Source organism: Bos indicus, chromosome 4 (genome assembly GCF_029378745.1).
Source record: "Bos indicus isolate NIAB-ARS_2022 breed Sahiwal x Tharparkar chromosome 4, NIAB-ARS_B.indTharparkar_mat_pri_1.0, whole genome shotgun sequence".
Taxonomy (NCBI): domain Eukaryota; kingdom Metazoa; phylum Chordata; class Mammalia; order Artiodactyla; family Bovidae; genus Bos; species Bos indicus.
The window spans coordinates 26,687,051-26,699,952 of NC_091763.1; the positions used below are offsets into that span (position 1 = coordinate 26,687,051).

The following is a 12,902-nucleotide window of genomic DNA, read 5'->3' on the forward strand; positions in this document are numbered from 1 at the left end:
TATAATGCATGTGTAAATATCAACTAGACTATATAAAGTTACAACTGATAACATTATAACCATGGAACTACACTGTGATTTAGAAGTATAAGTACTGATTAATCAAAGAAAACTGTGATTTCAAAACAAGTGCATTAATGTTGTCCTGAAATAAAATACAGTTTGCAAAGTGACCATGGTTTAAGATTCTTGAACTTCTTGCCAAAAAAAGAAGTGTTTTTTGTAACATTATGCTAGGTTAAAAACCAAAAATTGAAATTTACTACAATAATCAATTCAGCAAACAGAACTACAATGGCACTTCTAAATGCTTATATAATCTATGTGCTAACCTCAATCACAAAATGAGTAAACCACCACAGTAAATATTTTCTTTGCTTAGTTTGCTGGAATAAACTATAATGATCCAGTTTATAATTTTAATACAATTAATAAATTTATCTTCATTAAATATGAAAAAACCTGATAAAGAACAATTTTTTGTAATCAAACTATTGTTAAAATTCAACTGTTTATTCAAATTTATCTTAGTATTTAAAAAAAAGAATCCAAAAGACTCCAGCTACTTAAAAGCTTGGATTTAACAGATTTGTGTGAAAAACAAAAACTGTAAGTCATTGATGTCAAGTGTCACCTTTTTCAATTCACAGACTGTTTTGCTTTATATCACTATAGGATAAAAGGAATCTCTTTTATTTGAAAAAGCATTTATTCCAGATAGGGAATGAAGAAAAAAATATTTTTTAATAGTGTTCAAACACTTGTACAAGAACTACAAACATGAGTACTAAAAAATTTCAATGCAAGGAAAAGTTTCATCATATTTGGAAACTTTTTCTTCCTAATGGGCATTATATTGCTAACACTGTTCAGTCTCCAGGAGCTATTCCTTTTTGTCATAAGAGTTAAGCAAATGGTAATGATACCAGATAATTTAGGAAAATACTTAAAACATTACAAAATATCTGACATAACACTATTGCTGATTTGCTTTAGTGTTTTGTTAAAGGTTATACGTTGTACAATAATGGAACATTTATACAATAAGGTCATTTTAGAAATAAATGTCATACTAAGGAACATAAAACAATGGACCTCTCAACTACTTATCTATTACAAAAAGTTCAAAAGAAAAAGTCATGTAGGTAGTAGAAGGAAAAACAAGGCAAACACTCTCTCTCCATCCTGAACAAATTCTGGACTGAAACTTGCACACAACACTAATATTTCTCTCTAGTAGTATTTTATGAAACAAGGTACTCAATAGCAAGCATGGATATATAAGAGAACTGAAATGTTTATTATTTCACATTTCACCTTGAATATCTGAAATGCCAATGAAGTTTATATGCTAAAAATGTGTCATTCTTAAACCTGTAATCACAGAATACAGTTGCTTAATTCTCGTAAAACCCTCTAAGCTTAAAAAATGTGTTGTTTTTTTTTTTTTTCCCAATAACCTGAACTTGTTAGTGTGGACCTTAAGAAATATCTTTAGGTTTTCAGGCATCCCAACCAGTTTTTTATTTCTTTTCTAATTACAAGAAGAAAAAACTAATTCCAATGTAAACATTTATGTGTCATAAATTTACTGCCCATCATAGCACTGATCAGAGTGAAATATTAAATATTGAGGTTGAAAATAATGAAATCATTATCACTTGCAACTAAATCAGGCAGGTGATTTAAATCCATTTTTTAAAAAGAAAATAAACTTCATTTCATTAAGTTCTAATCCACAGATCCCTTATATGTGAATTTAATATTTCTATAAAAGTGCAACAGCTTTTTATAAAGGATGATTTGAGGGTTCTAATACATCATTTATTTACATATGTTAAGGCTCAGTTTTTCATATTATTTTCAGGCCACTTTAAGAATTAAAGTAGTCATAACAGTACTTACCAAATTTATGCTTCCTGTAGGAGACCCATTAAAAGATTCTGTGAGAAGGAAGATCCAACTTAGTATACAGTCAAAAACTCTTCCAACAGTGCTTTAGCTATCTAAGGTTCAAACACCGAGAATGAAAGCCACAGAAGCCAAGAAAGAACAAGAAAGAAAACTGTGGTACACTACTCCCAAAAACCTGTTTTCATGGTTTTCTAAGCCAGGTTATTTCAGTGAAAACAGTTATGTACCTAAGTTGTTCCCCTTTCCCCCAAAAAGGCATTTATGTACAAAAAAAAGCATTTTATGTATTTTATTCTCATAGTATCATATTAAATTGTCTAATATAAATGTAAACATGAGGTAAACACCACAGAATGACATCTGAAATTGTCATTTGAAATGAATGACATTTCACACCAGGAAATGTCAGAGGTATTTTGTTACTTCTGTCTCACTGGATTAATATTACAAATAAAATTATTCTTTAATATGAAAGATAAAAAGTTGTTTATTAAACCTATAAAGTCCACTTATTCACAGCTGGTCTGTATCAAAAATGCTGTAGTCTAGATTCTTAAATCAATATACAATTAGTAGAACAAAAGACACATTAAATTCCATGAGTAATGTCATTTAATTAAAAAGCAACTAGAAATTATTTTTAAAAATTAATGTTAGAGTAATTATTAAAATTAACATCTTTTCCCTCAGAATTTTAGTATATATCTGATCAAATTAAGTTATCAATTAAGATATCACTTTGTAAAAACACAAAGGAATATACAGCAAAGCAATATTCATAAACAGTTTAAAGTTATTATATGGCTTGTAGCATATTAGATATTATTTATAGTTTGGATCTCTAGATGCATCTTCAAAGGAAATTTCTATTACTATTGACAAAGGTAGCTAGTGTTGCCTTCCAACTTCAACACCTCTAACTGTCCAAGAACATTTCTCAGTTTCTCAAAGCTCTGAACACAAAATAGGAAATTCCTAGGATAATTAGAATAGATAAAAAAAAAATAGTTCTCTATCCTCCTTATTCAATTATATACCTCTTACCTTCTTTGGGCTGCCCACCTCTTAAGTCTTCCCACCAAAGACATGTCAAAAGAAAAACTAGGAGCAAAACAGGGGCTTCCCTGGTGGCTCAGTGGTAAAGAACCCATCTGGAAAGGCAGGAGACATGGGTTTGATCCCTGGACTGGGAAGATTCCCTGGAGAAGGAAATGGCAACCCCCTCCAGTACTCTTGTTTGGGAAATCCCATGGACAAAGGAGCCTAATGGGATACAGCCCATGTAGTTGCAAAAAAGTCAGAATTTAGCAACTAAACAAGAACAAAGGAGCAAAACAAGGCATGGTTTACCTTCTTGCTTACCAATAAGATTCAGAAATTTAGATTGTCTAAAGCCAATGGAGATCTATATTTAATCAAGACTTTAACAACTGCTTAAAAATATTAGAAAACAAAAGAAACACGATGAGGAAAAATGTGATTGAAATTAAAATTTAAAAGGGAAAGCATAATTTAAATATTTAAAAGGCTGTGAATTTGTTTTAATAAAGGAAAAAATATCTACCCTTAAAATAACTTAGAGCTAAACTAACTAAAGAAGGCAATCTCACGGAAAAAGACAAGGAAGACAGAAGAGAGAGAGCATGGGTAAGCAAGCCATCCAGCTACCTACCTACTTACAGAAGTTTAGTTAAATAAGAATGCAATTTAATTAAATAGGAATGAAATTTCTTCTAAAACAAAGAAAAACTACCACAGGATATCATTATACATGGTAAGACTTTACCCACTAACTTTGTGCTCAATTAACCCACATTAAAAAAAAAAGGTGGGGGCAGCTACACATTGAACACTAGATTGAATCATTATTTCAAAATGTCTAAAAAGCAGCCAGAATTTCAAGACTTTAAAAAATACACAAAGTATCAGGAAGCTTAATTTTTAAAAGTCAGAAAATGAATTTATAACCAGAAAATATAAGGTCTATTTTAATTAATCCTATACAAACAAGAAAATTATAAGCATTACTACTTGAAAAACTTGTAGCAAATGCCTAAAACCTAAACACTCACAAATACACATAAAACCCATTTTTAATAAAAATGTTTCAAGTTATACCCATGATTACATATACTTTCTTAACATGGTTTCAAAAAAGTATTAGGCAATTTCTCAGTTACAAAACATGTAAGAGCTCATTAATTAGGACACAGAATGTTAAAAAGCAAGCAATGTCCCAGACAGATAAAAGATATATGTGTATATATTAATTCCAAACTACAATCAATGATTCCAGTGTGAGGGACTACTCAATGGCTGACATAAAAGAAAAGTTCATTTGATTCAGATCAAAATCAGCTGCAGGGGAAAAAAAAAAAAAAAAACCTCCTAATCTACTTTGTGTTTTAAATAAGTATGACATTTTGGGAAGTTTGAGATCACATAAATAATTTGCTTCCATTAGTCACAAGACAAATATAAATGGAAGCTAAAAGTCAGTTTAGAAGATTCTGGAAGAGTTTTTACACTATAGGATCAAAAACTACTCCCACAGAATATATTGCTACTATGATCATTATATAATACATGAATGCTTATAAATTAGCTGCTTATGATTTAATTTATCTTCTTTCTTTCTGGGTCAGATAGCAATTCCATTTCACAACACTAAGCAAATTTCTAAAGTAGACAAAATTAAAATATACAATGAAAACATTTATAATAGTCCTTTAAGGAAGGAGAGTTTCTACTACAAATTTCATATCAGCTCTGTAAAAGATTTTTCAACAGAGATAGTAAATAGATACAATATACAATAAACTTGAAGTACACTGATTTTACTATTGAGCTGGCAGAGAAGTACTCTTAAAAATAGAAAACTCCCTCCATTAAGCAATCAAATACAGTTAACAGAATACTATTTCAGTTTTACAAATAACCAAGATACTAGATCATCAATCAATATAAAAGCTATTGTAACATACAAATTTTTGTAACTATATTTCTTCTATAACTTAAAAAGTAAAGTCTCACTAATATCGAATAAGGAGTGGGGAGGATGAGTTGAAAAGAGGGGAGGCTAGAAAGTTTCTAAAATAGAGGCATTTGCTAAAGCAGTGCTAACCACTTAATTACATCTATTATATCTCCAACTTTAAGTGGTCCTGTCCATTAACTCCATTTATAAGTAAATGAACATAATTAAAGCACTCTCTTAAATACTTAGTAAAGTCTTTCCCATTTACTTTGTATTTACATTGGTTATTTGCTAGAAATTTTATCAAATTCTAGATACTTCATTAGAGTTTAGTAAGTACTTCTGCATTGAATCACTAGTAAAAATGGTCATCAGGCCTAAAGTCTGCAAATTGTCTAAGGGCTGCCTCTCGCACTATTCTTAAATAGCCAATTATTTACTATGAAGAAACACCGATATTTGTGTTTTGGTTTATATACCATTTTTACATATAGAATTCCATTAAAATGTGACAACTCTGAGGTAGGATATTACTACAAGAAGAATAATAGTCTACATTTATAACTGACAAAAATGAGGCCTAAAGAAAGTAAGTGTTTGGCCAACATCACATAGGTAATAAGTAGTAGAAAAAGAGTAAAATCAAAGTGTTATCACTCTTAAAGTCTGTTTTATTCACTATACAATGTGAACAGAAGAAAACTGAAAGACTGGAATAAATGACTTGTAGCTTCTTCTGGCTTATATTATACAGGATTTGGAACAGAATACAATTAAAAACAGAAAAAAATGTTTTTACAATGTTTTATAGTTTATGGAACATTCTCAGAATCATCACTTGTTATCTCATTTAATCTTCTCAATGATCCTATCATTAATCATGGCAATTATTACTTTTACAAGCAAAAAAGAAACTACCATAAAAATATTGGGGTGACAATCCCTTTGAAAACATGCTTCAAGAATTTTAAGAAAAGTTCTCTTTTCTCGCCCTTCTCCTCTTTGATTTTCTTTTCTTTTCCCTTTTTTCCTTCACTCTTTCTTTCTTCACTATGTAAGTTAAATTGTTGTGCTCTCTTTGCTGTATTCCCCAGTTGGCAATCTGCTTAGGCTCAGCTTTCCAGACTGAGCATTAGTTAGCTCTGCTTTTAACTGATCAATATCACGTTTGGTTTCCCTTGTTCACTAAGTCTATCCCCTGTACTCTTTTCTTTAGAATACTTTCGTTATGACTGTATGTGTGGAAGTGAATGTATATGTCCCATTATTTCTGTAATTACCTACCTGCTTGATCTCCTCCCACTAGAACACAGGCATTAGTCACCCCTAATAAGAAGTCAATACAAGCCACTCAGACCAACAACCTTTCCCTCCCAGGGCCAAAACCAAAACGAAGAAGGAATACAACCCTAAAGCCTGGGAAAGTGGAGCAAGTTAGAAAAAAGAAAAAAAAAGAAAAGACAGAGAAATACAGCACAAATGAAAGAATAAGACAGAAAGTCACAAGACCAAATAAACAAAAATGAAATAAGCAATCTACCTGAAAGAGAGTTCAGAATAATGACAGTAAAGATACTCCAAAGTCTTTGAAATAGAATGGAAAAGATGCAAGAAATAACACAGTTAATACAATCACCAAGGACACAGAAGAAATAAAGAATAATCAAACAGGTATAAATAACACAATTACTGAAATTAAAAATACTCTAGAAGGAACCAATAGCAGAATAACTGAGGCAGAAGAATGGATAAGTGAGCTGAAAGAGAATGGTGAAAGTAACTGCTGAAGAGCAGAATAAAGGAAAAAGAATGAATAAAATTGAGGACAGCCTCAGAGACCTTTGGGACAATATTAAACACACCAACATTGGAGTTATGGGGAATCCAGAGGAGTAAGAAAAAAAGAAAGGCACTGAGATAATTTCTGAAGAAATTATAGCTGAAAACTTCCCCAACATGGGAAAGGAAACAGTCAATCAGGTTCAAGAAGCACAGAGTCCCTTACAGGATAAACACATCGAGACACATATTAATACAGCTAACACAGATTAAATACAAAGAAAGAATATTAAAAGCAGCAAGGGAAAACCCATATGCTTAACAGCAGATCTTTCAGCAGAAACTGAATGGCAGGATATATTTAAAGTATTGAAAGAAAAAAAATCTATAACCAAGATTACTTTACCCAGCAAAGATCTCATTCAAAATTGGAGAAATCAAAAGTTTCACAGACAAGCAAAAGTTAAGAGAATTTAGCACCAACAAACCAGCCTTACAACAAATACCAAATGGACTTACATAGCCAGTAAACACAAGAGAAAAGAAAGACCTACAAAAACAAACCCAAAACAATTAAGAAAATGCCAACAGGAACATATATATCAATAATTACTTTAAATGTAAACAGATAAAATGCACCAACCAAAAGATACAGACGGACTAAATGAATACAAAAACAAGACCCACATATATATGCTGCACACAAGAGACCCACTTCAGACCTACAGAAACACAGACTGAGAGTACAAGGATGGAAAAAGAGAGTCTATGCAAATGAAAGCTTAAAGAAAGCCAGAGTGGCAATCATTATTTCAGGCAAAATAGACTTTAAAATAAAGAACATTATGAGAAATAAGGAAAGACACAACACCAATGTTCAAGGGATTAATCCAAGAAGACATAAAATTGTAAATATTTATGCACCCAACATAGGAGCATCTCAATATATATATAAGGAAAACACTAACAGGCATAAGAGGGAAAAATCAACAGTAATACAGTAAGAGTAGCAGACCTTAACATCCCACTGACACTGATGGACAGATGATCAAAACAGAGAATCCATAAGGAAACACAAACCGTAAATGAAACATTAGACCAAATGGACCTCACTGATATCTTCAGGACTTTCCACCAAATGCAGAAAAATATACTTTCTTCTCAAGGGCACATGGAATATTCTTCAGGACAGACCACATCTTGGGTCACAAATCAAGCCTCAGTAAATTTAAGAAAACTGAAATCGTATCAAGTATCTTCTCTGACCACAATGTTATGAGACTATATATCAACTACAGGAAAAAAACAACTGCAAAAAACACAAACTCATGGAGATTAAATAATACATTACTAAATAACAAAGAGGTTACTGGAGAAATAATTCTTAAAGATTAAGATTTCTTAAAGATTCTTAAAGAATCCAAAGATTCTTAAAAACAAATGACAACGAAAAGACAACCCCAAACCTATGGGATTCAGCAAAAGCAGTTCTAAGGAGGAAAGTTTATAGCAATACAATTCTACCTCAAGAAACAAGAAAAGCATTGAAGAGACAACCTAAGTCTACATTCAGAGCAGCTGGAAAAAGAACAAAAAATCCCAAAGTCAGTTGAAGGAAAGAAATCATAAAGATCAGAGGAGAAACAAATAAAGAAGTGAAGGAAACAATAGCAAAGATTAATAAAACTAAAAGCTGGTTCTTTGAGAAGATAAAATTGACAACCCAATAGCCAGACTCATCAAGAAAAAAAGGAAGAAAAATCAATTCAACAAAATTAGAAATGAAAACAGTAGAGGTGACAAGAGACAACATAAAGGATCATATGAGAATATTATGAGCAACTATATGGCTAATAAAATGGACAACCTAGAGGAAATGGACAGATTCTTAGAAAAGTTCCACCTCCCAAGACAGAATGAGGAAAAAAAAGAAATTATGAACAAGCGAATTAGAAACAATGAAATCAAAACTGTGATCCAAAATTTCCCAAAAAACAAAAGCCCAGGGCCAGGTGGCTTTACAGGGGAATTCTATCAAACATTTAGAGAAGAGCTAATGCCTATTTTTCTGAAAATCTTCAAAAAACCTTCAGAGGAAGGAACATTTCCAAACTCATTCTACAAGGCCACAATCACTCTGATACCAAAACCAGGAAAGACAACACACAAAAAAGAAAATTACAGGTCAGTATCACTGAGGAACACAGATGCAAAAGTCCTCAACAAAATTCTAGCAAAGAGAATTCAACAACATATTAAAAAGTTCATATACCATGATCAAGTTGGGTTTATTCCATAGATGCAAGAATTCTTCAATATACACAAATCAATCAATGGATACATCATATTAAAAAACTGAAAGATAAAAACCATATGAACATCTCAACAGATGCAGAAAAATCCTTTGACAAAATTCAGCACCCATCTATGATAAAAATGCTTCAAAAAATGGGCACAAATGGAACCTACCTCAACACAGTAAAGGCAATATATGATAAGTCCACAGTAAACATTATTCTCAATGGTGAGAAACTGAAAGCATTCCCTCTACGATCAGGAACAAGACAAGTATGTCCTCTCTTACCACTATTATTCAACATAGTTTTGGGAGTCCTGCTGCTGCTGCTGCTGCTGCTAAGTCGCTTCAGTCGTGTCTGACTCTGTGCGACCCCATAGACGGCAGCCCACCAGGCTCCCCAGTCCCTGGGATTCTTCAGGCAAGAACACTGGAGTGGGTTGCCATTTCCTTCTCCAGTGCATGAAAGTGAAAAGTGAAAGTGAAGTTGACCAGTAGTGTCCGACCCTCAGTGACCCCATGGACTGCAGCCTTCCAGGCTCATCCGTCCACGGGATTTGGGAGTCCTAGGTAAGGTAATTAGAGAAGAAAAAGAAATAAAGAAATCCAGACTGGAAAAAGAAGAAATAAAACTCACTACTTGCAGATGACATGATACTATACATAGAAAACCCAAAAGAAACTATCAGAAAATTACTAGAGCTATTCAGTGAATTTAGCAAAGTCATGGGATGCAAGGTCAATACACAGAAATCATTTGCATTTCTATATACTTACAATGAAAAATTAGAAAGAGAAATTAAGGAATCAATCCCATTTACCATTGCAACAAAAAGAATGAAACTTCTGGGAATAAACCTACCTATTGACTATGCCAAAGCCTTTGACTGTGTGGATCACAATAAACTGTGGAAAATTCTGAAAGAGATGGGAATACCAGACCACCTGACCTGCCTCGTGAGAAACCTGTATACAGGTCAGGAAGCAACAGTTAGAACTGGACATGGAACAACAGACTGGTTCCAAATAGGAAAAGGAGTACATCAAGGCTGTATATTGTCACTCTGCTTATTTAACATATGCAGAGTACATCATGAGAAACGCTGGGCTGGACGAAGCACAAGCTGGAATCAGACTGCCAGGAGAAATATAAATAACCTCAGATATGCAGATGACACCACCCTTATGGCAGAAAGTAAAGAAGAACTGAAGAGCCTCTTGATGAAAGCGAAAGAAGAGAGTGAAAAAGTTGGCTTAAACTCAACATTCAGAAAACTAAGATCATGGCATCTGGTCCCATCACTTCATGGCAAACAGATGAGGAAACAGTGGAAACTGGCCGACTGTTTTTCTGGGCTCCAAAATCGCTATGGATGGTGACTGCAGCCATGAAATTAAAAGACGCTTACTCCATGGAAGGAAAGTTATGACCAACCTAGATAGCATATTCAAAAGCACAGACATTACTTTGCCAACAAGGGTCTGTCTAGTCAAGGCTATGGTTTTTCCAGTAGTCATGTAGGGATGTGAGAGTTGGACTATAAAGAAAGCTGAGCACAGAAGAATTGATGCTTTTGAACTGTGGTGCTGGAGAAGACTCTTGAGAGTCCCTTGGACTGTAAGGAGATCCAACCAGTCCATCCTAAAAGAGATCAGTCCTGGGTGTTCACTGGAGGGAATGATGTTGAAGCTGAAACTCCAATACTCTGGCCACCTGATGCGGATAGCTGACTCATTTGAAAAGACCCTGATGCTGGGAAAGATTGAGGGCAGGAGGAGAAGGGGACGAAAGAGGATGAGATGGTTGGATGGCATCACCGACTCAATGGACATGGGATGGGTGGACTCCAGGAGTTGGTGATGGGACAGGGAGGCCTGGCATACTGCCGTTCATGGGGTCACAAAGAGTCAGACACAACTGAGCGACTGAACTGAACTGAAGGAGACAAAAAAACTGTATATGGAAAATTATAATGAAGAAAGAAATCAAAGACAACATTAAACAGAAGGAGAGATATACCAACTTCCTGGGTTGGAAGAATAAATGTTGTGAAAATGACTATACTACCAAATGCAATCTACAGATTCACAGAGATTACCAACATTTTTCACAGAATTAGAACAAAAAATTTCACAATTCATATGGAAACACAAAAGACCCCAAATAGCCAAAGCAGTCTTGAGAAAGAAAATAGAGCTGGAGGGATCAACCTTCCTGACTTCAGTCTATACTACAAAGCTATAGTCATCAAGACAGTATGGTACTGGCACAAAAACAGAAATACAGACCAATGGAATGTGATAGGGAGCCCAGAGATAAACCCATGCACATATGGGTACCTTATTTTTGACTAAGAAGGCAAGAATATACAATGGGGCAAAGATAACCTCTTCAATAAGTGGTGCTGGGAAAACTGGACAGCTACATGTAAAAGAAGGAAATTAGAACACTTCCTAATGCCATACACAAAGATAAACTCAAAATGAATGAAAGACCTAAATGTAAGGCCAGAAAGTACAAAACTTTTAGAGGAAAACATAGAAGAGCACTCAATGACATAAATTAAAGCAAGATCCTCTATGACCCACTTCCTAGAGTAATGGAAACAAAATAAAAATAAAGAAGTGAGACCTAATTAAACTTAAAAGCTTTTGCACAGCAAAGGAAACTACAAACAAGGTGAAAAGACAACCCTGAAAGTGGGAGAAAGTAATAGGAAAGGAAACAACTGACAAAGAATTAATTTCCAAAATATACAAGCAGTTCATACAACTCAATACCAGAAAAACAAACAACCCAATCAAAAAGTGGGGAAAAGACCTAAACAGACACCTCTCCAAAGAAGACATACAAAGGGCTAACAAACACATGAAAAGATGCTCAACATCGCTCACTATTAGAGAAATGCAAATCAAAACTACAATGAGATACCACCTCACACCCATCAGAATGGCCATCATGAGAAAGTCTACAAACAATAAATGTTGGAGAGGATGTGGAGAAAAGGGAATCCTTGCATTGCTGGTGGGAATATAAATTGACACAGCCACTATGGAAGACAGTATGGAGATTCCTTAAAAAACTAGGAATAAAACCACCATATGACCCAGCAATACCATTACTAGGCATACACCCCGAGGAAACCAAAATTGAAAAAGACACATGTAACCCAATGTTCACTGCAGCACTATTTACAACAGCTAGAACATGGAAGCAACCTTAGATGTCCATCAACAGATGAACTGATATAGATACTGTGGTACATACATACAATGGAATATTATTCAGTCATAAAAAGGAATGCATTTGAGTCAGTTCTAATGAGGTGGACAAACCCAGGGCTGCTTATACAGAGTGAAGTAAGTCAGAAAGAGAAATATAAATATCATATACTAATGAATATATATGGAATCTAGAAAGATGGCACTGGTGAATTTATTTTCAGGGCAGCAATGGAGAAACAGACACAGAGAACAGACTTATAGACACAGGGCAAGGGGAACAGAGAGAGGGTGAGATGTATGGAGAGAGTAACATGGAAATTTACAACACCATATGTAAAATAAGACAATGGGAATTTGCTGTAAAACTCACAAACAGGGGCTCTGTAACAATCTGGAAGGGTGGAATGAGGAAGGAGATGAGAGGGAATTTGGGAGGGACGGGACATGGGTGCACCTATAGCTGATTCTTGATGTCTGACAGGAAACAAAATTCTGTAAAGGAATTATCCTTCAATTAAAACATAAATTAAAAAAAAAAAAGGAATTCTAGGCTCAACAGTTATGTTCTAATTTATCAGATTTTAACATTTTAATTTAGTTTAAGTAAGTAAACTTCATCATTTATTCATGGATTTTAAAATATATTACAATTTATATTTCAGCTTTAAGAACATTTTTATGCTATTTGGTAAGCAGAATATATACAGGAAT

The 12,902-nt window shown here is 33.8% G+C and overlaps 1 protein-coding gene across 3 annotated transcripts in view; it reads right to left on the reverse strand.

Annotated features, from left to right (window-relative positions):
* The window catches only part of SNX13 (sorting nexin 13), a 147,902-nt gene that overhangs the window by 32,440 nt on the left and 102,560 nt on the right, over positions 1 to 12,902 (reverse strand). For all 3 annotated transcript variants that reach the window (XM_070787566.1, XM_019958506.2, XM_019958505.2), the window contains exon 16: positions 1,906 to 1,943. In XM_070787566.1, the coding sequence (XP_070643667.1) occupies positions 1,906 to 1,943 (38 nt within the window). The remainder of the gene's footprint in view (positions 1 to 1,905; positions 1,944 to 12,902) is intronic.